Below are 21,289 nucleotides of genomic sequence, written 5' to 3'. Positions count from 1 at the left end.
TGTGTGTTTGGGATTACTATCAGAGCAGGAGTCCTGTATATATCATTTCACTAATTAGTGCTCCATGCTCTAATTACAATGCAGCAGGGACACACTCTACTCTCAGATCATTGCATATGTTTAATCTCTATACAGCTCCTGTTGTCAATCACACACGTACACAGACACAGAATCAGCTCGTTGCTTCCTCTCCCCATCTTCCTTTTGAAAAGCTGCTCTGCTTCCTTCGCTCTTCATACAGCGAAGACTCCTCTAGTTCTTCATCTTTTGTCAGTTTGTCTTTTCTCATCCTCACAAAATGTCTGGAAAGCAATAGCAAAAGAGGAGGGAAATATAGTTGAAATCTAAGAATACGGTTCTGTTGAAGATCCGCTCCATTAAAAATCCAGTTTTTACCCTTGTTAGCATGTCAGTATGGTGTTTTTCATTCGTTCAAAGAGGATATTCCAGTCGGTGTCATGGCTGAGCTTTTACACTCTGACTCTACCGAGGACCATGTCAAAGGTTTCATTCGTTGCAGATCTGAGGAACTAATGCTGCATTCAAGAAACCTCGGAAGTCGGAAAAAAACAAGTTCAGAGTTGACAAAAATGAATTGAATAGTGTCAAACCAGTCAGAAACTCAACCTCTCTGACTTCTCCAATTTCAACAACTAACATGTTGGCCTTCTTCCAAAACCATATGAACATAACTGTTGAAAACATTTCTACTGAAATTTTAGCATAACATTTGGTGTGCACATACGCAAAATGTGATATATTTGTACGTGTTTTGATTATAGCAATGTATAGAATCTAAGCGCTCATTGAGGAAACTATATATATGTGTGTGTGTGTGTGTGTGTGTGCGCGCGCGCACGCAGTATGATGTTTTATTATTGGTAATTATTTAACAGAGTCCCCCTGAAGTCATGCGGGAGGGGAAAAGTCTTGGTCAGTTCAAACACTGCCAGTACTTTAAAGGTAAATTACACTTTTTGGTGAAGTATTGCTTTGAATAAAACGATGTTGTCTGTCACTTGCACAGTTAGTCATTCTAGGAGCCAGCCAGCAGTGTAAATCTAATTCATGACCGCCACTGTAGAAAATTTAATTAAGATGCAAAGTAGATGCAAAGGTTAATGATCCAGAGATTTTAGGGAGAGAAGCTGTAAACTGAGTGTTCAGCCTTTTGTACATTTTTGTCCTTTTTTCTGAAGAAGCCTGTGCTGAGTAAAAAAAAAAAAAGGTGACTATAGATATTTTTCACAATTGACAAGATCCCTGTGAGCAAAATGTATATTCAAAGAATGATACTGAACAGACCAACATCCATCCATCGTCGTCTTCCGCTTATTCCTTACTAGTAAGGGTCACGGGGGGGCTGGAGCCTATCCCAGCATCTACGGGCGAGAGGCGGGGTTCACCCTGGACAGGTCGCCAGTCCATCACAGCGCCAACACATAGAGACGAACAACCATTCACACTCACATTCATACCTACGGTCAATTTAGAGTATCAATCAGCCTCATCCCCTCTTGATGTCTTTGGACTGTGGGAGGAAGCCGGAGTACCAGAGAGAACCCACACAGGAACAGGGAGAACATGGAGACTCACACAGAAAGATCCCGTGCCCGAGCCGGGACTCGAACCTGGAACCTTCTTGCTGTGAGGCCACAGTGCTAACCACTGTACCACCGTGCAGCCCAAAGACCAACATATGACAGCAAATATTGAACCGTATGAACACAAGCCATGTCACATGTCTCTGTAGATTCAACTCCCTCTTCTTATTTTACATTTTGTCATCAAAATGCTAATTTTTACCGCAAAATGGAGTGAACATGAAACTGCCCCACATTAATGTATAGAAAAGCCCTTTCTCTGTCATTTTTCAATAATACAAAGTTCACCTCATAATCGAATGAACAGAATTTCTCATTTAGATGCACATAAATCTGAAAGCTGCTAACGTGTATTTTGTTCTGCATCTGAAAAAAGTATTGATCTGCTCACCAGGATGAAATAATGCAAACTTGACATCCCCCTGTGAGTCATTCTACCAAATCACTCTCGGTTTAACCCCTCATCACCATTTCCAGTCTCTCTGTTTGAGGCCAACAAACCCTTCTACCATAACTGTAAAGAATAAGCTAAACCACTAACAGTAAATCTAGTTGCGGCTGTATTCCTGTTGGATCCTCATTCTGCATCTCAGCTTTTACAGTCATGGGGTTTAGCCCGCGGCTGAAAAACTGCAATAACTTACTGTTTATGGGCAACAAAATAAGGTCTACCCATGCAACAAGCTTACTTTACACAACAAGGTGAGAAGCTCAGCGTATTGAGGATTACATCACAGTCAAGCTGCTGCATTTGAGCAACGAGGGAGTCGGCAGCTTATAAGGCTTCCCTGCAGATGCCCCCATTTCTCAGAACACCAGCAGGGCACCTCTGAGTAGATGCAGGATACACAGAAAGCTGCTCATCTCCCAGATGACCTCTGATTCTCATGGGCTCAGCCAAGAGGAGCTGGAGGAAAGATGGGGAAGGGGACATCTGCAAGGTAATACGGGACAGGAAGCTTTTCTTGTCTGTCCCGACTCTGAGCAGGAGGTCCTTGCCTGTTGATTGACATGAAGGACCATTCAGAGTAGACAGACGCATATATAAACAAGTCATTCTGATTAATCCATGTCTTTTTAATCGGGAGAAAGAGCCTCAGGTTATTTTAATCTTTAGTTCTGCTGTGATGTAAAGATGCTTGAGGGGCTGACACATTTGCATTAGTGATTAAAAACAAAAACTTCTCAGCTCATTAGCAATCTGCACACATTCAGGTGGACTTGACACAGATTACATGATTAACTATAAAACAAACACAATTAAGTGACTGGACTTTTAATAATGACTCTTTACTTTCAGCTCATGATAACATGCGGAGTTTTAGGAGAGAAAGCGCCTGTGCCTGACATGACTGCTCGACTGCTCCCCTAAAATAAAACATTTGTGCCATCTAGTGAGAGCTGGCTGACCCACATGTGGCTGTTATAAATAATTCTGGCCACTAGGGGGTAGCATTTGTTAATTATTATCAATGTGCAGCATTTCATACACTTAGTTTTATTGTGCGTGAACTTTCGACTGAGATGCCACAAGAATATGACACCAAATAATACTTCATCCAAAAAGTGTATTTTTTCATTAAGTATTTGGATTGTTTAAAAACCATGTGTTTTAAAACATATTTGTTACATACAGTATGTTACCAACCTTGAGTGTGGGAGCTTTGATGCGGCGTCTTCATTTCTCGGTGCGAGCAGGAAGTAAACCCCTCTGATCCTGTGATCATTTACACCTGTGACACCGCATATATTTGGGGGTTGGTCAGTTCAATTTTTTCTGAAAATGTATCAATATTTTTCTTGGAACCTTCTAAACAGAAAAAAAAGTAGTTATTTAAACTAAATTACTAAAACAAAACTGAATCTGATCATACAAATGTGAATTTTTTTTGTGTAGTCGCCTCGGAAAATATTTAACTATATCCATTATTCTGAAAAAATTGGCATTTCAAGCCATTTAAATAGACCTATACGCTACCAAAAGGCAAAAGCCACAACATGAACAAGGAAAGAAAGAGACAAAACATGAATACCAACACTTCTTTATTACCAGAAACCCAGAAATGACATATCAAAATTTTCCAAAAGTTGAATGAAATTGGTCACAAACAAGCGCACTCTACTACAACATGAGGACACCAGGTGTTTGACATTACAGTTATTGCTCATCAGTATCTTGGCAGAGTTGACCAGTGACAGGCTAAGGGTTTCATTTAGTTTAGTTTAGTTTAGTTTAGATTTTATCGCCATTTGTACAGGTTAAAAACAATTTTAAACAAGTACATTGAAATTCTTGTGCGTGATCCTGAGTCAGTTGTAACGATTAAAACCTTATCCTAAAAAAAGTTGAGAATTTACGGCAATGACGTGTTGTGCTTCCAACCTAAAATATCTCTCTTTATACGTGTATATGTGGCTTTAATTTTGGTACAAAAGCTATGTAGTTAACAGTGCAGCCACACATCACGTGAATAATCCAGAATGCTCAGATGAACATTGGACCAGTTTTTAGAGGCATTCATACAGTGATCAGTGAATTACCTGCATGCTCTTGTCTTGATCTACACCATTAAACCACTTAAAATGGCATCACTATTCATCTCCTGACAACTACTGAGGTAATTCTTCAAAGACAGTGTGAGTGGAAGGATGACTGCAGGAGAGTATGTAAGGCAGATCCTCAGAGGCAACCACAATATACACTTTAGAGATACCAGGAGCAGTCACATGTTTCTATGTTCTCACTGTGCAACAAAATCTACTATCCAGCCAACTGACCAGCCAGATTATGGCAGTGAACACTTCCTGGAAGTTAATTCAACCAGTGTCAGGACACATGAGAGCAGCTTAAGGTTAGACTCCAGTGCCAGTAGACTCTTAAAGATCAAAAGTCTCAGGTCAGTGGAGTATCCGGTGGAGGTATCTCTCTGGGTCATTCTCTCCTCCTCTCCTCAGTCCTGAGCCAGCTCGAGCAGGTCTGTCAGATGTCCCTGTCGGACCTTGGCTCTCACTTCGTACCACTGTGGCCCCAGCACCTCTTCCTGTTGACCCTACTGAAGTATGCAGGTGTGGCTCTGAGCTGCTGTGAGCTCCTGCTTCAGAATCACTCTCTTCCCCTGGATCCTTCACCTGGCTGCTTGGTAGGCTCTCCCCAATCCTGATAAAAGAAGTAAAAAACAAATATAAAAATCAACTGAACATATCGAATTTAACAGGAACAAGCCAACTCTTGGAGTACTCTTATTGTCCATCCTCTCCAGGGCCAGAGGATATATCCCCTTCCTTCTACTCTGTCTTTGTTGAAGAGGAAAAGGAGGATTATTTCAAGACAAACCAATATCCTGATCTACGGGAACAGGTATGCTAACACTTTCCATCTACTTTCATCCATTGTGCTAAGCTAATTATTGATCTGCTGGCCTCCGTGGCTCCCCAATCCAACACACAGGAGAGAAAGGTAAATATATTCTTCTCTGGCTTTGGAGAGGATGGCAAATAAATTTATTTCCTAAAAAATTGGTAAGATCCTTTAAAAGTTAGTCGTCTATAATTAAATGTGAATGAAGTATGAGGTCAGCTGTAATTCTACCTGAGGTGATTGAAGGCTCGTAACCAGTGTGTACCCAGTGCCTCTCTCCCATTAGATCTCAGCCCTCTGCGGTGACTTCGGGCCCTTAGTCCAATCAGAGCCTGAGCTAGCTCCGCTTCATCTCTTTGGCCCCAAACTAACTGGGCCCTCTGATCTGCATCCTGGTCACCCGCTGCTCTGAACAGTCTCTGGAGCTGCCACAGATTGACGTTGCTGAAAATGTTCCCTGAGCCAGTCTTCCTACTGCGCCTCTCAGCCAGCCGCCACAGCGAGGAGGGGCCCGATATCATGGAGGAAGGAGGGGAGGCGGGTCTGGTGTCCATCCGGAGAAACGGGGAAAGGTGGCATACACTGTGCTCAACTGTGTGGAGTCAAGGTTTTAAAGTCATGATGTGATTTGAAATAACAAAAGACAACCTGCATCAGAACGTGCGTAGGCAGCCGTCACAAATCTTCTGCTCTGATTCTCTAAATCCTGCTTTAGGCAGCGAGTGACGATCTGCCCTTTAAAGCCCATTAAACTGCAGGTGGTCACTTTGTCTCTACTTTTCTCACATAGACGTTCAAGTGGGACACAAACAGATCAGAATGGGCTGGGGAACAGAGGTCATGATGGAATATGGGTCAGCAACCTTCATGAACTTATTTCATTAAACTCAAAATCCACTTATTAGCTTTCTCCAGAGAGTTCAACGGTATTTGACAGAGTTTTAGCAGATTCCCACTAATAATTTAGATTTAGGGCGGGCATTTTGTTATTTTCATGTGGTGAGTAGCCTTGTATCTCTGCACAAACAATGTTATGCTTGAAACATTTGTCTGTATCTCAATACATGTACAGAGGGGACTATCAACATCATTGTTGTTTAATTGATGAAAAAAGAGCAGTAAAGCAAAAGGCAAGTTATTTTCCATAGAATACCATAATTTGTTTTAATTTTTGTTTTTTGCTCCAGAAGTCACTACACTTTGTGGACATTGAAAATCTAAACTATGTTTAATAGACTGAACAGAATCCCAATTGCTATCCATTCCTCTTACCTCTTGCTCTCAACGGAATGTCTACTCAACAATATCAAAGAAAAAAAAACAAATGAATAAACGCATGTTAAATAACTTGTGAGCAGTGATTAGCAACGTCTAACTCTTCTGACTTATTTCTTGCAATACAAGCATCAGATATCTCCTGAATGGCCTCTTTCTTCAGTATTTCCCATCACACACACACACACACACACACACACACACACACACACACACACACACACACACGCACACACACTTGTCCTGACAATCAACTCTTTGCAAAACTCACTGTGAGAGATGAGAGATGGAGAAATCCTGTGAGTCGTTTGGTTAACAAAGTACGAAGAATAAATCTCTGAAAAACATGAAGCCTTTCCAAATTCGACTGAAACAGCCTGTACAGGATCAGACAGAGTGCAGTTGTTGACCTAACTACTATCCGGCTAGCAATACCCTTGAGCTGCGAGTGCAGTAAACAAGAGTCTCGTGAGAGTCATGTGAAAAATGTACGTACTTACCGAAGAAACGAGGTGGTGCACAGTTTCCGTTTGCTCACAGCATCCCTTTCAAAGATTATCTTCCACTGTGAAGCGTAGGGATGGCGGCTATGGAGTTGAGCAGGCCAGTCTGACCGTTTATTCCCCGTCACCTGCTATCAATTTCTGCCCTTGAGCCGGCCGCCCGTCATAAATCAATGCTGTCCAACAGCCAATCAGAAAAGAGATCTCTCTTCACCCCTCCTATCAGGGGTCGCTAGAGGCTTCGTTGTGACCAATCGCAGATTTGGAGAAGGTCTAAGCCCCGCCCATTAGCCACGTAGGGTGTGTAAGCATAAATCCATTGACGTCAGTGAGCCTGGCTGGCACGAGAGTGTTCAGTCAGTGAGAGAGGCGTAATAACAGAATGACGCAGGTTCCTGTAGTCACATTACACAGACGTTTCCTTTATGCTTTAAAATGACGGGATTGAGTCCGGTTTACATGAGAACAACAAACTTTTGCGCAGTTTGCAGAGAGGCAAAAACTGCTGTTCCACATGTCATATGCTTTCCCAATCTTTCAGAGCATAATCTGTGGGGAAGACACTTTATTCCCAATTCCAGCAGCCAGCAGATGTTGACAATCCACTAGAGGAGGAGCGGGCTTTGAATTACAGGCCGCCCCCTCCTCGTCACACAGCCCCCCGACACAGACGCTGCATTGACCAGAGGAAACGGAAAAGACGAAACACATAAGACGGCTTTTCATTTCAAAACCCCGGGGCTGTGGAAAGAACAGAGAGTTCCTTCTTTTATTTAAACTGATTTAATTCCTGGGTTCGACCACAACCCCGGTCTTCCACGCCCCTTTTCCACGTTTTTGTGCCATCTTATCGCCAGCTGTTTGCAGCTGGCAGTAGAGCACCCGCCCTGCTCGGGAATAAGGGAGCGAGAGTGATCGGAGGAGGAGAGAGATGCCACCCCAAGCTCCCCAGTCGCAGGTGAGGGCGAATATCCTGAAGTTCCTCAAGAGTTTTTTGGGAATCATCCGCATCCTGCAGATCGTGTTTGGAGCCGGGCTGTGGGTCACCATCGCCGCTAATAAATACGAAGGATCCATCCACTTCGTTCTCTTCGTCGCTGTTCTCTTCTGGCTCCTCACCCTCGCCCTGTTCTTCCTCACCCTCCTGGACAAGCAGGACCTGGTGCCGCTACTTGGAGGAGAGCGTTGGCTAGCCACCAACCTGGCGCACGACGTGGCCGCCGCCGCGCTCTACCTGCCGGCCATAGGTGTGATGATCTATAAGACGCATGGCAAAAATTACTGCAACCTGGAGCTGTACAAACCTAGTTGTCTGTACAAGGTCTACCTGGCGGCCGCCGTGTTCGCCTCCCTGTGCTGCCTGGCTTTCCTCCTCTCCGTTATTTATGGAGCGTGCAGGAAGTGTAAAGGAAAGCGAACGGTGATCTGATGGGACTGGGGGTGGTGGTGGTGGTGATGGTGGTGGTGGTAAAAGGGGAGGGGTGAGTTCATGAGGGGGGTATCCACAGCAAGATGAGGAATAGTTAACTTCACTGTAATTTAGCTTCTAATCACAGGTTTCCCTTTATTGTCCCCCACTGCAAACTTTCCATTTTTGGGGATGAGGCAAAAACACTTGTGGCCTTATAGTTAGAGTATATAAAGGTTGTCGACATGAAGGTATCTAATTAGCTCCAAGAACAAGATTCCCAACATTGGACATGGAAGGGAAGTGCGTTAAAAGTGCATATTCACCCAAATGAAGCACGTTTTTGTCTCCTTTGGTGGTCAAAGCTTCTACAATTTAAACCAGCAATTTAGAAGTTCCGTGGCAAAATCTGTCACACGAGTATCCCAATTATGATGTTTTTCATTACTAAAAGTATATATTTTTATGTGTCTACATGTTTTTGTACTTACAACAAACTATAGTGAACAGTTACCAGCGTGTGCTCTTTTTTTGTTTTGTTTGTTTGTTTGTTTTTTTGGGGGGTTCAAATATTTCATACAGTTTTATCAGTGCCTTCTGTCAGAATGCTGTACACTCAACAACATTTAGACAACAGAACTATGAAGTGATTGTTGCTGCCATGTGTGTATTTAACAAAACTCTCTCAAATGTTCTTTATGTAAAACCAAAAAGGTGCAAGAATAAAGACCAGTAAGCGACAGCCAGTCTCTCTGTGAAGTTTAGACTGTTTGAGTGCTTTTGAGTTAAAATTGGACATCATGCATATGGTTTCTTTTTCCAAATGAAACACAGGTTTGGAAAGACGAGCGACGGAAGCCCCTAGGGACTTCCTGTTGGGAGATGAAAGCCAATCAGCAGGGAACTTTTATGTGCATGTGCCACTTAAACATATAAAAGACAGCAGCAGCATGTGTTTCTAACAGATAGCACAAGTGGGACTGAGCAGAGGTATCCTACTTTGTGTGTGTGTGTGTGTGTGTGTGTGTGTGTGTGTGTGTGTGTGTGTGTGTGTGTGTGTGTGTGTGTGTGTGCGTGGTGATGTGTAATGATCTGGGAAGAGGCTTGTTCATACCGGAACAGTCTGTTGGGGTTCTGGAGGTGGGCTACTGTTCAGCCAATGAAAATGTGTCCAAGCTACGAAGGATGATTCATTGTCTCGTCTATCCCAGTCAGCATGTTAGATGTTTCAACAGCACCCAAAGAACACACTGTGACAACAAAATGTGGTTTCCTTTGTGCAGTCAGTCCTGACCGATAACTTATTTAAACTTTGAATAATTCAAAATTTTCCTGTTTGCATCGACAAAACCCCAGAGCTGCAGAAAAAAAAATCAAAAACAATAAGAAGTGCCTGCACACACAAAAGTCCTTTTAAATTCACTTTTTATGATTTCATCCAACATGCTGAGGTATGTGAAAAACTATACTGGTTATTCACACAGAGCATTGCTTTTTCCCCATGCACACTTTCAACTGCATGGAAGGGAGTGTTACATATTGTCACAAGTCCAGTTTTGCAATCACAAACAGGCAACACAAAATCTGCTGAGATCTGAGCGCAAACGCGGCAGCAATGCCGTAAATTAAAGTAATATTTGGGAGGAAAGCAATGAGATATACAGTATCTTTTGGTTGGTAGTTATGATTTAAGTGCATAAAGAGAGAGGAACTAGTACAATCAGATTTATGACCAAGTTTGTACTAAATGGAGTTAAACTGGCTTTTCTATCGCTTAAAGTACTCAAAGTTTAAATTATTACAAATACGAATATTAAAAATTCATATACATGAGGTGGGCATTTGTTGGTATTGTTGATAAATTATTTATTCCAAAAATCTGGAATAAATATTGAATTTTTTCACAGTATTTATGAAAGTAGAGACAGCATGACGGTGCACTGATAGCTTAACAGCAAGATGTTTCTGTGTTTTAAACCACTGGCTGGCTGGAGTCTCTCTGTGTGAGTTTATATGTTCTCACTGTGCCTGTGCAATACCTTCAGGAGTCCAGGCTTCCTCCCGCAGACCAAAAACTCGCACGTTCGATGAAGGAGACTCCAAATTGTCCATTGGTTTAAATGTAGGTGTGAATGTTTATGATAAGTGTGAGCACCATAATGGTCTTGAGACCTGATAAAGGCGTACGTTTTTTTGCCCAATGACAGCCGGGATACGGTGCAGCTCCTCACAACATCATACAGGATGAGCAGTATGGACAATAGATTTTCATTGATTTTCATGATCGCGCTGAAAAAATGCCCGCATATTGTCTGGATCACAAGCCCGCATGCATGACAACAATGCAGAATGACATCTGGGGCCAGACTCTCAGGAGTTTAAGGGTTAATGTTGACCAGCTGCAGCAGCAGTAGGATATAAATCCAGCACTTCTAAAAGGAAAGGAGTCCCTCACCTCCCACCATCTCCCCCTCTCAGACTTCTAAGGAAATGTTGTCCTGTCCACGTGTCTGTGTATGTGGACACACACTACTGTGTACGGCCAAATTGGGGCTGAACACAACAGCTCAGTGTGCAGCATAAACAATCATATTGAGAGCAACTATGGTAAATTGTTTTTGTAAGCTTTGGATGACTCACAAGTATAGCGTATGCTGACAATTAGGGAAGGAAAAGGATTCTCCACATTAACCCTAAATGTCCTCTTCAGCTCACCACATTAACAGGCTCTTCATTATTACAACTTCCACAGTTTACAGATGTCTGGGCTGCTCATATTTGTGAGCCAAATTAACGTTTTATTTCATCCTCAAACATCAGATCAACGGCCAAACAAGAAATTCCAAATGATCACATGTAATTGCATTAGTCTGGAATCCATGTTACCTCCTAGCAGAAGGGTGTGGACACCACAACAGTGAGGTTGTTGTATTTCTTTCCAGCTACAGAGTGAGGCCATAAAGAAAACCCAGACCACTTGGTATAAGAAGAACGCTGAAGCTCGTATAGAGCCAGGCACTTCTCTGGAGTGCCAATTGAGCGAGATTTTCTTTGGCAACTCAACCAAAAAGACATTTCCTGTATGTGCTCTCCCACCCGTCTGAGAGGAACCACCCACTCAAAGGTTCTCAGAACCCCTCCAAATGTCCCTTGCTGAAAGTAGAGCATCATGAGCACTGTTGTCATGACTGATGTCAATTAACTGGAAAACTGATAGTTGTCTGCCAGAAAATATACTGAGGACCGAACGGATAACGATGATGGCTATGATTCATGGCACTAATTAAGTCACTGAGGGAAATCGCCATGGAGACAACAGTCTTTTATGCCTGTCTGAAAAATAAATCTGAACATTTTGTAAACAAAGTGCACATTATTGGCCTGGAACGTGATAAGTTTCAGAACAGCATCTGGTTAGGAGAAGGTCAAAATCACCACTGAAGGGATTCACTGAATGTCAGATATTTACACAACTTTGTTGCTCTGTGCTGAAGCTATAATGGGAGGTCATACATGCCTGGGAGTGGGCATTGAGAAAGAGAGAAGTACGATTTTTTGGCCACAAGATAAAAGTGGTTCCCAGAATCTGATGACGTACTGCAGTGTCCATTGTTTGAGTGGCTGGGCTGAGTTGAGGGTTGAGTGACATCTCAAATCCTCCCTGCCATTCTCCAGCTGACTTTGATCTCAGTTGTCTGTCTTTCATCCTGTTACCTTCGTTCTCTGACTGCTTTGATCACAACATACAGACTGTGCCAAAGCTATCAAGAGTCCTATCGGTCACCTAAGTTTGTCATTGTAATCATTTGACTCTTATCTCTGACCCTATAGACCCTCAGACCCCAGTCCTGTTGACCCCAGACCCTCAAACCTGGCACTGCACCTCCTGACGGTGCCAGCAATGCACACATCAAGTTTGAGGGCGATCGGATGAATGATTTTTGAGCTAATAAAATTAACAACATACAGACAGAGATAAGAGTATGATGACGATTTGTTGCTACTACATACAAGTTGTCCCCACAAATAAATAAAAACATGAGAACAGATGATATCTTTTGGCCACAAATAAATCAAAGCGTGGAAGGGAATTGTCTTGAACTGCAATAAATCCCACCTTTATGAGGATGACAGATTTTTATTGACTCTCTTTGTGAGATGTTGTACTGATTGAGGATAAGATAATGTACATCCCTGACCCTCACGTCAATAGTTTTTACTCCTTAAGTGAGCTACATGATCGAAAGTGGACTGAACAAGGTGTCTATTCTTGGTAAATCTACTCAGCAGCTGTTCAGGGGTGAACGATTTGTAAAACTGTAGGGCGCTGCTCTCCCCTATCTCTGTCTGTTTTCCAGTACTTATTTTTCATGCCTACATGTAAACACATGAAACATAAAAACACACACCCAGCAGCGCCCTGCTAACCACACTTTCATCAGATACTGCTGAGATGCACATTCCAGTGCAGAGGAGAGGAAGAGAGGGGCAGGGACAAGCAGCACAACAAGTGAATGAGAGAAAAAAAAAAAAAACATAAGAAGAGGCGATGTGCAAAACATGCTTCACGCAAAGATCCAGCAGGGATCTCAGACTGACATTTCCTGTCTGTGTAAGAATGTGAGGCCTTGTAGTTTGCCCCTGATAGTTGCCGGTTTATAGTTTCCCAACATGGTGAGTTCTGATTCCACATCTGCTCCTTTGCGTAGACGATATTTGTGAATGGGCACAGTGTTCATGTGTTGCGTGAGGGCAATGGCAGCCAGCAGTGGGAAATGATGATAGCTATTTATAGAGCCTTGAAAATACCACAGCTTCCTTCTCTTTGCCAACCCTCAGCAAGATGTTACAGGCTGAATGAGTTGGAAAGAGTCAAGGAGAAAGAGAAGGAGGAAGGGAGGGAGGGGGGGGGGGTATTTGTGGTCACCAGGGGAACAAATTCACTAATTTCCCATCTGACATTTACCAAGGTACTGCATGTACTTGCGTTAGCAACACCTCCATCATTCATCACCTGCAAATTTCATCATATTAAAAACATAAAAGAGGAAATGCTGTTGCTTCATTTTTCCATGACAAAAATCAAAGTCCAGCAACTGCAAGAAAACAAAAGAAAATCTCTGTAAAATAAGTAAAACTAACATTTCTGAGTTCATGATAACTAATGAACTTAATGTCTAAAAAATCTTTACCAGAAAATGTCTTCATCAAGATGACACACTCTGTTGTGAGGGAGAACATTAAATTCAGCAGTTTTTTTTTCTAATAGAAACTTTATCATACGTTCTGTTTTTACAACTACCAAATGTGTCTGACACCTTAATTATGGACATAAATGAGCACTTTTGGTGAATTGTAATAAAGATAAGACAGGCATCATACTTCGTCATTTAATTACATCAATTTATTTGTTATTTTTCCTTGTCACTGCAGATATGAATAGAAAACCTAAGTGCTGTTCCTTTACTCTTCCTCCTCCGAGAATAGTAAGGAATTTGCTCACTAGGAGGCGCAACATAGCCACATATTTGTCCTGTCAGGCATTCTGAAACAAAAATTTGCTTTTTTTATTTCCTTCCAAAATATATTGCTTATAGAAGACATGCAATTTAAAGCAATTTTAATCAAACAGAATGTTGTATGTTGTATGTAAAAAAAAAAAGGTACTGTTCTTCATGAGCCTGAAGCACAGACTGAAATCCCACATAGAATATTTCTTCCTTTGCCTTTGGTTTTTCCATCTGCAGGTGAACAGTATAAACTGCTGGATAGGACTTCATCATTACTGAGTTCAGCTCCTCAGTCACATGCCTGCATGAAACTCATCACTTGGTCGATTGTGTAACTGTCAGGTTGGAGTCCTCTGAGGTACATTTAGTCTCATCACACGACAGCGGATTACTCCTTAGATGGATTTGTGTGTGTGTGTGTGTGTGTGTGTGTGTGTGTGTGTGTGTGTGTGTGTGTGTGTGTGTGTGCGTGCGTGCCCTGCAACAGGCATTGAATATGCTATTTTTTCTCCCTCATTGTCAGCATTTACATAATTTAGGTTGAGTAGAAGAAGACACCGTAAATTTTGAATCAGATACCTACCAGATAACTACTTTCCTGACTGGGCAACATCTCAAAAGCTCCACTGTATCATCAGTAGAAAAATAAAATTGAAGAGCAACTGCAACTGCTAATCGTGGCTGACCATGAAAGAGAGCATGAGTTCCAACAGAGGTAATGCTAACCCTTACTACCCACTACCATTCATTGCGCTAAGCTAACAAGCAGTCAGCCGGTCTCTGTAGGTCTCAGCTCCTTAATGCAGCACAAAGGACGAAGATCTATATCCTGTGTGGCTCTAAGGAGGATGGCCCGTCAGAGGAATTTCCAGTGTTTTCTAAATTGGTACGTTCCTTTAATACTCTTTTAACATTTTTTCATTTCCCTTCATTACACCGTATGACCTTCACTCCTAAATCTGACTGTTCTCCTATGATACAGTGCTGCCACTCCAATTCAGTTTGGTCCACCTGGCCCATGAAAGAATATGAATGGTGTAAAAAAATTATATTTTCTTGTCCAAGCTGATGTGTTATTTTTGAATTTAAATGGAATATCTTTTGTCCAAAAAAAAAAAATCGATACTGCAATTGAATATTTAGATTGAAAGTTTAATAGCTGCAGATCGACAGCCATCCTCCCTAAAGCAAATTAGAATCAAAAAAGCACAGCCATATTTTAAGCAGTTTTATTTTGATATCAATTTGACATCGATTCAATGCCATATTTCTAGACATCAAATTCATGCCAATTAGATGTCAGGTATAAAGCAGCAACGTTCATTTGATGTCAAATATTTTGACTTACAATGTGTAGCGCAGTAACCTGATGTGGGATTGATCCCTTTGTAGGATCTTTTTCCAAAAATAAGGATGTCTTAACCTCTGCAAGCCATTTATGATAGTAGTCAAAATCTTGACTATTTTTTAACGTCAAATTGACCTCAAGGTGCCCGCTGGGAAGCAACTGATGGATGGTGACAGAACGAAAGATTCTACAAAGTGAGAAATTCTTTCAACCAGTTGATCATCTAGGCTCCATCTAAGAAGTAGGATAAATGATTTAGGAAAAAAAAAATCTTGGGTTTTTGTGGCTCAAATACGAACCAACGTCAACTTCGTCTGTCTCTGTCAAGAGCCTTTTTGTGTTTACAAGGATGTTTCAATAACGTAACGTGACGCTGTTATAATACACATGGTGAAATAGAAAAGTCAATAAAGTACAATGTACAGCATGAAGGTCAGGAAACGGTCCCAACGCTAACGCCCACCGCTCTCAGTGGTGGAGAAATGACAGAGGCCTGCTTTGCTGAAATATGATTGGACAGGAAAAACCCGGAAGTTTGGTAGTAACCAATCCACGGGATAAAAGTCCTCGCCGGTTCGAGTGTTCCAGTCCACTTCTCTGGAGTTCAGAACCATCATCCGGAGACTCGAGTTGATCCATCGGAGAAATCTCATCACCGATCATGGCTGCCTACAAACTGGTGCTGATCCGCCATGGAGAGAGCAACTGGAACCAGGAGAACCGTTTCTGCGGATGGTTCGATGCGGATTTGAGCGCAACCGGAGAGAAAGAGGCGAGGAGAGGCGGACAGGCCCTGAAAGGTGAGGTTTCATTCATTTTCATCCATCAACCACCGGGGTATCTCTGACATGCTACACGGCTTCATTGCATAACCGCGTCTCCCTGCAGCAGCTGGACCAATGAGCGAGGCAGGAAGATGTGACGGATGTGCGAGAGGTGATGGCTGCAATGGTGCACTGTTACTAAAGAGTGCACTGCACGGAATAGAACGTAGAACACCTGGACGACCTATGTCACTGGTTCCATTGTATTAAATGATCTGTTGTAGCTGCAGAACATGGATGGTTCTTGGAGGACACATCGAGGAAGAACATTTGAGAAGCTTTTACTCTTTATGGGAACATTTAAAAGCTATCTGTATAAAACCCTTAAAGCAACAAGTACTAAAATTGATAATGATGACCCAGAGTATTGTTGTGCATTCCAATTTAAATCACAATTCTTCAGTCAATTATATTTGCCAGTATCACTTTTAATTTGATTCCACACTGTGTTCAGATTGTGATTTTGTTCGTTAACACAATCAGTTACTTTTCTGTTATCAACTCAACTCATTCCTAAACTCTAACAAACATGGCAATGAAATCATGAGTGAATTTTTAGCCATCCTCTTCCTTGGTTGACTGAGAGCTCGTACCTTACTAGGAGGAGAGTATAACTCCTTTGTCTCTCCTCTTCTTGACACTCCCAGATGCCAACTTTGAGTTTGATATCTGCTACACCTCAGTCCTAAAGAGAGCTATCAGGACACTTTGGCTGGTCCTGGACAGCATTGACCAGATGTGGGTGCCAGTACATCGGACCTGGCGTCTCAATGAGCGGCACTACGGTGGGTTAACAGGGCTGAACAAGGCGGAGACTGCTGCTAAACACGGGGAGGCCCAGGTGAAAATCTGGAGGCGCTCATTTGATATCCCCCCTCCCTCTATGGGCCCGGACCACGACTACTACACTATCATCAGCAAGGTAAGATATCTGCTGGTTGCTGCTGCAAGATCTCAAACAAGGAGCTTTGTTGGCCTGTTATGCAAGGAGACATTGAGTACATATTGACCAACTTAGCCAAATAACTTGGATTACAAAGACGAGTCACGACTAGAACTGATTCCTGCAGCCAGACTGTGAAACCGGCCGTGTCTCTGTGGATAAGTGAAAGCGTGTTTTGCATTGCTAGAACATCCAGGCTTTTCACACATGCAGCAGCGATGTGTAGTCTCATACTATGTGGTAGCAGGAACTATTACCTAATAGTATGTTCCTGCTGAGTTAATATATCACTGAAATGAAAGGGTTCTTTTAGGTTCAAGTTCAAAGTTCAGTCAAGGTGCAAAGAAACTGATGTCACTGAGAGGCTTCTGATGCATTAAGCACGTTAAAAAGTCAGTAGATGAGAGGAATCATTCGTATTACTTCAAGAAGCTAAAAGTATTACAACAAAATGTTACCTCTTACATGATTTTTAATTACAACAGGGGAGGTCATGGTTTTAATAGCGTTTGTCTGTCTGTTAGGAAGATTATACATAAATTAAGAGCCTGAAAATCCTAAAACTGGCCTTGGCGGATTTATACCCTCTCAGATTGCCTTTATTAAGACAAAAACCAGTAGCCTGAATTCAGCTTTGTGTTGAAATCATTAAAAAACAAAAACAAACAAAGATTATGGAGAAAATATCCATCCATGTAAAATGACACGCTTTCCTTTGTGAAGGATCGGCGCTATGCAGACTTGACGGAGAACCAGCTTCCTTCCTGTGAGAGCCTCAAGGACACCATTGCACGGGCGCTGCCCTTCTGGAATGAAGAGATTGCCCCCCAGATCAAACAGGGAAAGAGGGTCCTCATCGCTGCTCATGGGAACAGTCTGAGGGGCATTGTTAAGCACCTGGAGGGTACGTGGTGCTGTTGTTGTGTACAACGCAATACTTACTGACTCGAGCTGCTTGTTAAGTGTTTTTACAAGTATTCTTAACTTACTTGTACTTCTGTGTGTTTTTTTTTCATGTTTTTAGCACTCTGGTATCCGATCAGTACTCCGTATCGGCCAATACACAAGTTCAGGAATCGGTATCGGGATGGAAAAATAGTATTGGAACATCTTTGGTTAATTGTGGACAGTAAATGGTTTCATAAAATCATTTGTGGAATTGTTCGTAATATTTGATTATTTACTACACCATTTTGTTGTTGTAAATATCAGTGTAATAAGGTAGGGAGATATTTTTATAAATTTGACTGGTTTTCTCTATCATCTTTTTTACAGTTTTTTTTCTCACTGCAAATTCTGGGATTCTTGGCTAACTTATCCCCTTTCCATACACAAGTTATCAGCCAAGGGTTCGCCTCATGCTGGGGCTAAACATTTCACACTGCACTCTTACTGGCCCTGGGTCAGGGCCCATCGATGCATGTGACGACTGTCTCTCGTGACAGCATCCATGATATCAGAAAATATACAAGTTATCTTCACTGGCCAGAAGGATGTGTTATTTTTCTTAACCTTCTTATACTCCTTTTTTCATTTTTTTTTTTAGCTTTTCTTTTAATTGCTCTGGTGTGTTCCGTTGAATTTATCTTCTTTGACTGACTTCTTTGGACAATGCACTCTTAGCCTGAGACTAGTTTCATTGTTTGAATTATTTTCCGGCCGTGATATCAGGTTTCTGAGTTAGATAGCTTGTTTGCGTTAGCTTTTACTGGATGCTGGCCTCTGAATGAAAGATGGAAAACACAAAGCAGAGGCATAATGGTGACAAATGAAAGAAGGACTGTGATTGGACGACAAAATGGTAACACAAATTCTACTTTGTGTCTTACTCCTGTTTCATCCAGCAGCTGTTAGCCCTGGGGTTAGGTGATTTTCTGGCGATAACCCCAAGCAGTCAGGGTTAACCCTGCTCTTGAGCATGGGACAGCAAGCCCTGGTCTACGGGGGTTAGCCCAAACCTTTCTTAGCCCCAGGCACACAGCTGTCTCAGCCTGGGGCTAAGAAAGGTTTGAAAAGCCCATTTCAGTCGACTCAATCTTTGTTGACTTAATGCTGTCTAGAATCCTGATAAAACCATCTGTTGTCTGTGCTGCCCTCCTGTAGGAATGTCAGATGAGGCCATCATGGAACTGAACCTGCCAACAGGTATCCCCATCCTGTACGAGCTGGACAAGAACCTGAAGCCCATCAAACCCATGCAGTTCCTGGGAGATGAGGAAACTGTTCGCAAAGCCATGGCAGCCGTGGCCGCTCAGGGAAAGGCTAAGAAGTAAAAAAGTAAAAAAAAATGTGAATGATGATGTAACTGTCGCTAAAAACTGGCCTCAGATTCATATTTTATTTTATTTTTGATTGTTTTACATCATGAGAATGCTTCATCATACTTGAATCGTGCAGACGTAGAAGATGGGATACTGATATATTAGGACCAAGAGAGCTGTACCTGAGGAGACTCAACAAAAGAGCTCATTAATATTACTTTTAAGAGGATATCCTTGAACTAAATGGATAAAATCACCATTTAAAGCTGTTTCTAATCAGCGCACTTGAATTTTGAAAAAAAAAAAACACATAATAGCCCATTTATTCATTAAATAATTATTTAACCCAGATAAGACTTTTTTATGTTTTAGAGAGACAGAAGTCTTTGGTGTACCAGCTGGAAAATCCAATGTCAGGGTTAATGAGACAACCACACTGGTCAATCTGCTGTGTGAGTGTGTGTGAGTGTGTGTTTTGATGCATCACACACCTCCAAAGTTGATAATACGAGTGCAATATGAGAAGAGACAGAACCCCTCTTGCTCTGGCCTGTTTGCCTGAAACTCTTTTTTTGTGGGTTTTTTTGAGATACTGGTCAACTACAGTGATGGTGGTGAGGAAGTTGCACCTGCAACACATACATATTATCTTCTACCTGATTAAATATGGAAAATTAAGTGACAATTATTTATTGGCTGACTTTAGGTAATATAATATTGTAAATTGTCATAATTTAATTTAAAATGTGCAGTTTGAAGTATTTGCCTCAGTGATCTATCCTTAAGCCCCTACATTTTAATGAATTTAACTCTTACGCTGCAACTTTTTGGATGTAGTTTGAGATGTTTTAACAGTAGAAACGGTGCCCAGCCGTTTTCTCTCTCTCTCTCTCTCTCTCTGTTTATTATCTGCATTCCGTTGACAGATGTCATTTTTGATCTTTAATTTTGATTCATTTACTGAGAAGGGCAATCAGAACGGCTAAAGATTTTGTTTGTATTTGCTTTTTCTATTAATGGCCTTCCTCTGGAAGTCAGTGTTGCTGTCTGTGTTGCGTCCGACTGTATTTTCTCCTTGTATTCCATGAAAATTGGTCCAATGTTAACGGTGCTCTCCATTGCTGTCACTACTGCACTGTATAATTGCCAAATCCAATGTGTGGATGATAATCCTCCAGTTTCACAGTGCCATCATGACGCATAATGATAACCGGTATATTTGTTATACGTGTTTTCTTGGTGTTATGTCTTGATGTGCCTCCAGTTTTATTCGTAAATGTGTAGAAATGACCACCCTGGAGGTAACAGTGTGTAACAATTTGGTATTATGTCCCAAAGTACTGCCATTGTTCCTACTTCCTATATGTAATTGTTCAATGTTCCCTCATGCTTTGATGTAATAAATGTTCAGTTGTGCACAAATTCTCTCGTGTTTGTTTGGCGTAATTTTCTGTGAAGTTAAAAAGAGAAAAATGGGGTCCTTATGCTGAAAACATCACTCCACCTGTATAAATTTGAGTGGAAATAAAAGGTTCACTCAAAGATTATCTAATCCTGCATGGATTCACTTTTAATGCTCTGCTCTTTTGTCCTTCACCTGATCACCGGAGCAGATGCTGAAGGACGGATATGTGGATTTAGTTATTTATTCACTGACATTCTTAACGTCGGTGGCGTGGTGGTGCAGTGGTTAGCACTGTCGCCTCACAGCAAGAAGGTTCAAGTCCCGGCTCCAGCACAGGATCTTTCTGTGTGGAGTCTGCATGTTCTCCCTGTTCCTGCGTGGGTCCTCTCTGGTACTCCAGCTTCCTCCCACAGTCCAAAGACATCAAGAGGGGACGAGGCTGATTGATACTCTAAACTGACGTGTGAATGGTTGTCTGTCTCTATGTGTTGGCCCTGTGATGGACTGGCAACCTGTCCAGGGTTGAACCCCGGCCTCACACCTGAAAGCTGCTGGGATAGGCTCCAGCCCCCCCGTGACCCTTAACAGGATAAGCGGAAGAAAATGGATGGATGATGGATTCTTAACGTCTCAAGATTTGTGCATTTTTGCTCAAACAAGTGTAGATGAGATCTGCAAATATCACCAATTGAAATTCCATCCATCCATTTTCTTCCGCTTATCTTGTTAATTCACCCTATGCACCTCACCATTATGATTTTCCTAGCTGTGATTTTCTTTGTATTTAAATAATAAACTCAAAATCAAACATAATAGTAAATAATTCAACTTAGAAATAGAAAAGCTGTGG

At 41.9% G+C, this 21,289-nt stretch overlaps 3 protein-coding genes and 1 long non-coding RNA gene across 5 annotated transcripts; 2 read left to right on the top strand and 2 right to left on the bottom strand.

Moving 5' to 3' along the window:
* Positions 1 to 92: 92 nt before the first annotated feature.
* Positions 93 to 3,314, bottom strand: LOC147247522 (uncharacterized). The gene is made up of 4 exons (XR_015109604.1): positions 3,253 to 3,314; positions 2,453 to 2,603; positions 397 to 536; positions 93 to 302 (listed from the first exon to the last, which is right to left on the bottom strand). It is a non-coding gene; the product is annotated as an uncharacterized LOC147247522 (long non-coding RNA).
* A 322-nt stretch (positions 3,315 to 3,636) lies between these two features.
* On the bottom strand, positions 3,637 to 7,364 carry avpi1 (arginine vasopressin induced 1). 2 transcript variants are annotated; one of them, XM_086180965.1, is made up of 4 exons: positions 6,738 to 7,364; positions 6,509 to 6,614; positions 5,194 to 5,554; positions 3,637 to 4,761 (listed from the first exon to the last, which is right to left on the bottom strand). In XM_086180965.1, exons 3-4 carry the CDS (start codon positions 5,514 to 5,516, stop codon positions 4,503 to 4,505), a joined length of 582 nt encoding a protein of 193 aa, XP_086037091.1. In that variant the 5' UTR covers positions 5,517 to 5,554; positions 6,509 to 6,614; positions 6,738 to 7,364; the 3' UTR covers positions 3,637 to 4,502. The 2 variants fall into 2 exon arrangements, with proteins under 2 accessions (XP_086037091.1, XP_086037090.1); XM_086180964.1 differs by lacking the exon at positions 6,509 to 6,614 and having other exon boundaries at positions 6,738 to 7,354.
* marveld1 (MARVEL domain containing 1) lies at positions 7,117 to 8,890 on the top strand. Its single transcript, XM_086180966.1, has one exon. The coding sequence runs from the start codon at positions 7,672 to 7,674 to the stop codon at positions 8,167 to 8,169; it is 498 nt and encodes a 165-aa protein (XP_086037092.1). The 5' UTR covers positions 7,117 to 7,671; the 3' UTR covers positions 8,170 to 8,890.
* Positions 8,891 to 15,539: 6,649 nt separating this feature from the next.
* LOC147247519 (phosphoglycerate mutase 1-like) lies at positions 15,540 to 20,447 on the top strand. The gene is made up of 4 exons (XM_086180792.1): positions 15,540 to 15,806; positions 16,478 to 16,752; positions 17,497 to 17,677; positions 18,877 to 20,447. Exons 1-4 carry the CDS (start codon positions 15,668 to 15,670, stop codon positions 19,044 to 19,046), a joined length of 765 nt encoding a protein of 254 aa, XP_086036918.1. The 5' UTR covers positions 15,540 to 15,667; the 3' UTR covers positions 19,047 to 20,447.
* The last annotated feature ends 842 nt before the right edge of the window (positions 20,448 to 21,289 follow it).

The sequence above is a fragment of the Aulostomus chinensis genome, chromosome 16, assembly GCF_037954235.1.
Source record: "Aulostomus chinensis isolate RoL2024-O1b breed Wild chromosome 16, RoL_Achi_v1.0, whole genome shotgun sequence".
NCBI lineage: Eukaryota > Metazoa > Chordata > Actinopteri > Syngnathiformes > Aulostomidae > Aulostomus > Aulostomus chinensis.
This window is presented reverse-complemented; position numbering and strand designations above follow the sequence as displayed.

Excerpts from the sequence above, each read along its gene's own strand:
- LOC147247519 (XM_086180792.1), top strand. The coding sequence starts at position 15,668 with ATGGCTGCCTACAAACTGGTGCTGATCCGCCATGGAGAGAGCAACTGG. Across the intron at positions 15,807-16,477 it reads AGGCGGACAGGCCCTGAAAG|ATGCCAACTTTGAGTTTGAT; the intron begins GTGAGGTTTCAT and ends TGACACTCCCAG. Across the intron at positions 16,753-17,496 it reads ACTACACTATCATCAGCAAG|GATCGGCGCTATGCAGACTT; the intron begins GTAAGATATCTG and ends TCCTTTGTGAAG.
- avpi1 (XM_086180965.1), bottom strand. The coding sequence starts at position 5,516 with ATGGACACCAGACCCGCCTCCCCTCCTTCCTCCATGATATCGGGCCCC. Across the intron at positions 4,762-5,193 it reads CGAGCCTTCAATCACCTCAG|GATTGGGGAGAGCCTACCAA; the intron begins GTAGAATTACAG and ends TTCTTTTATCAG.
- marveld1 (XM_086180966.1), top strand. The coding sequence starts at position 7,672 with ATGCCACCCCAAGCTCCCCAGTCGCAGGTGAGGGCGAATATCCTGAAG.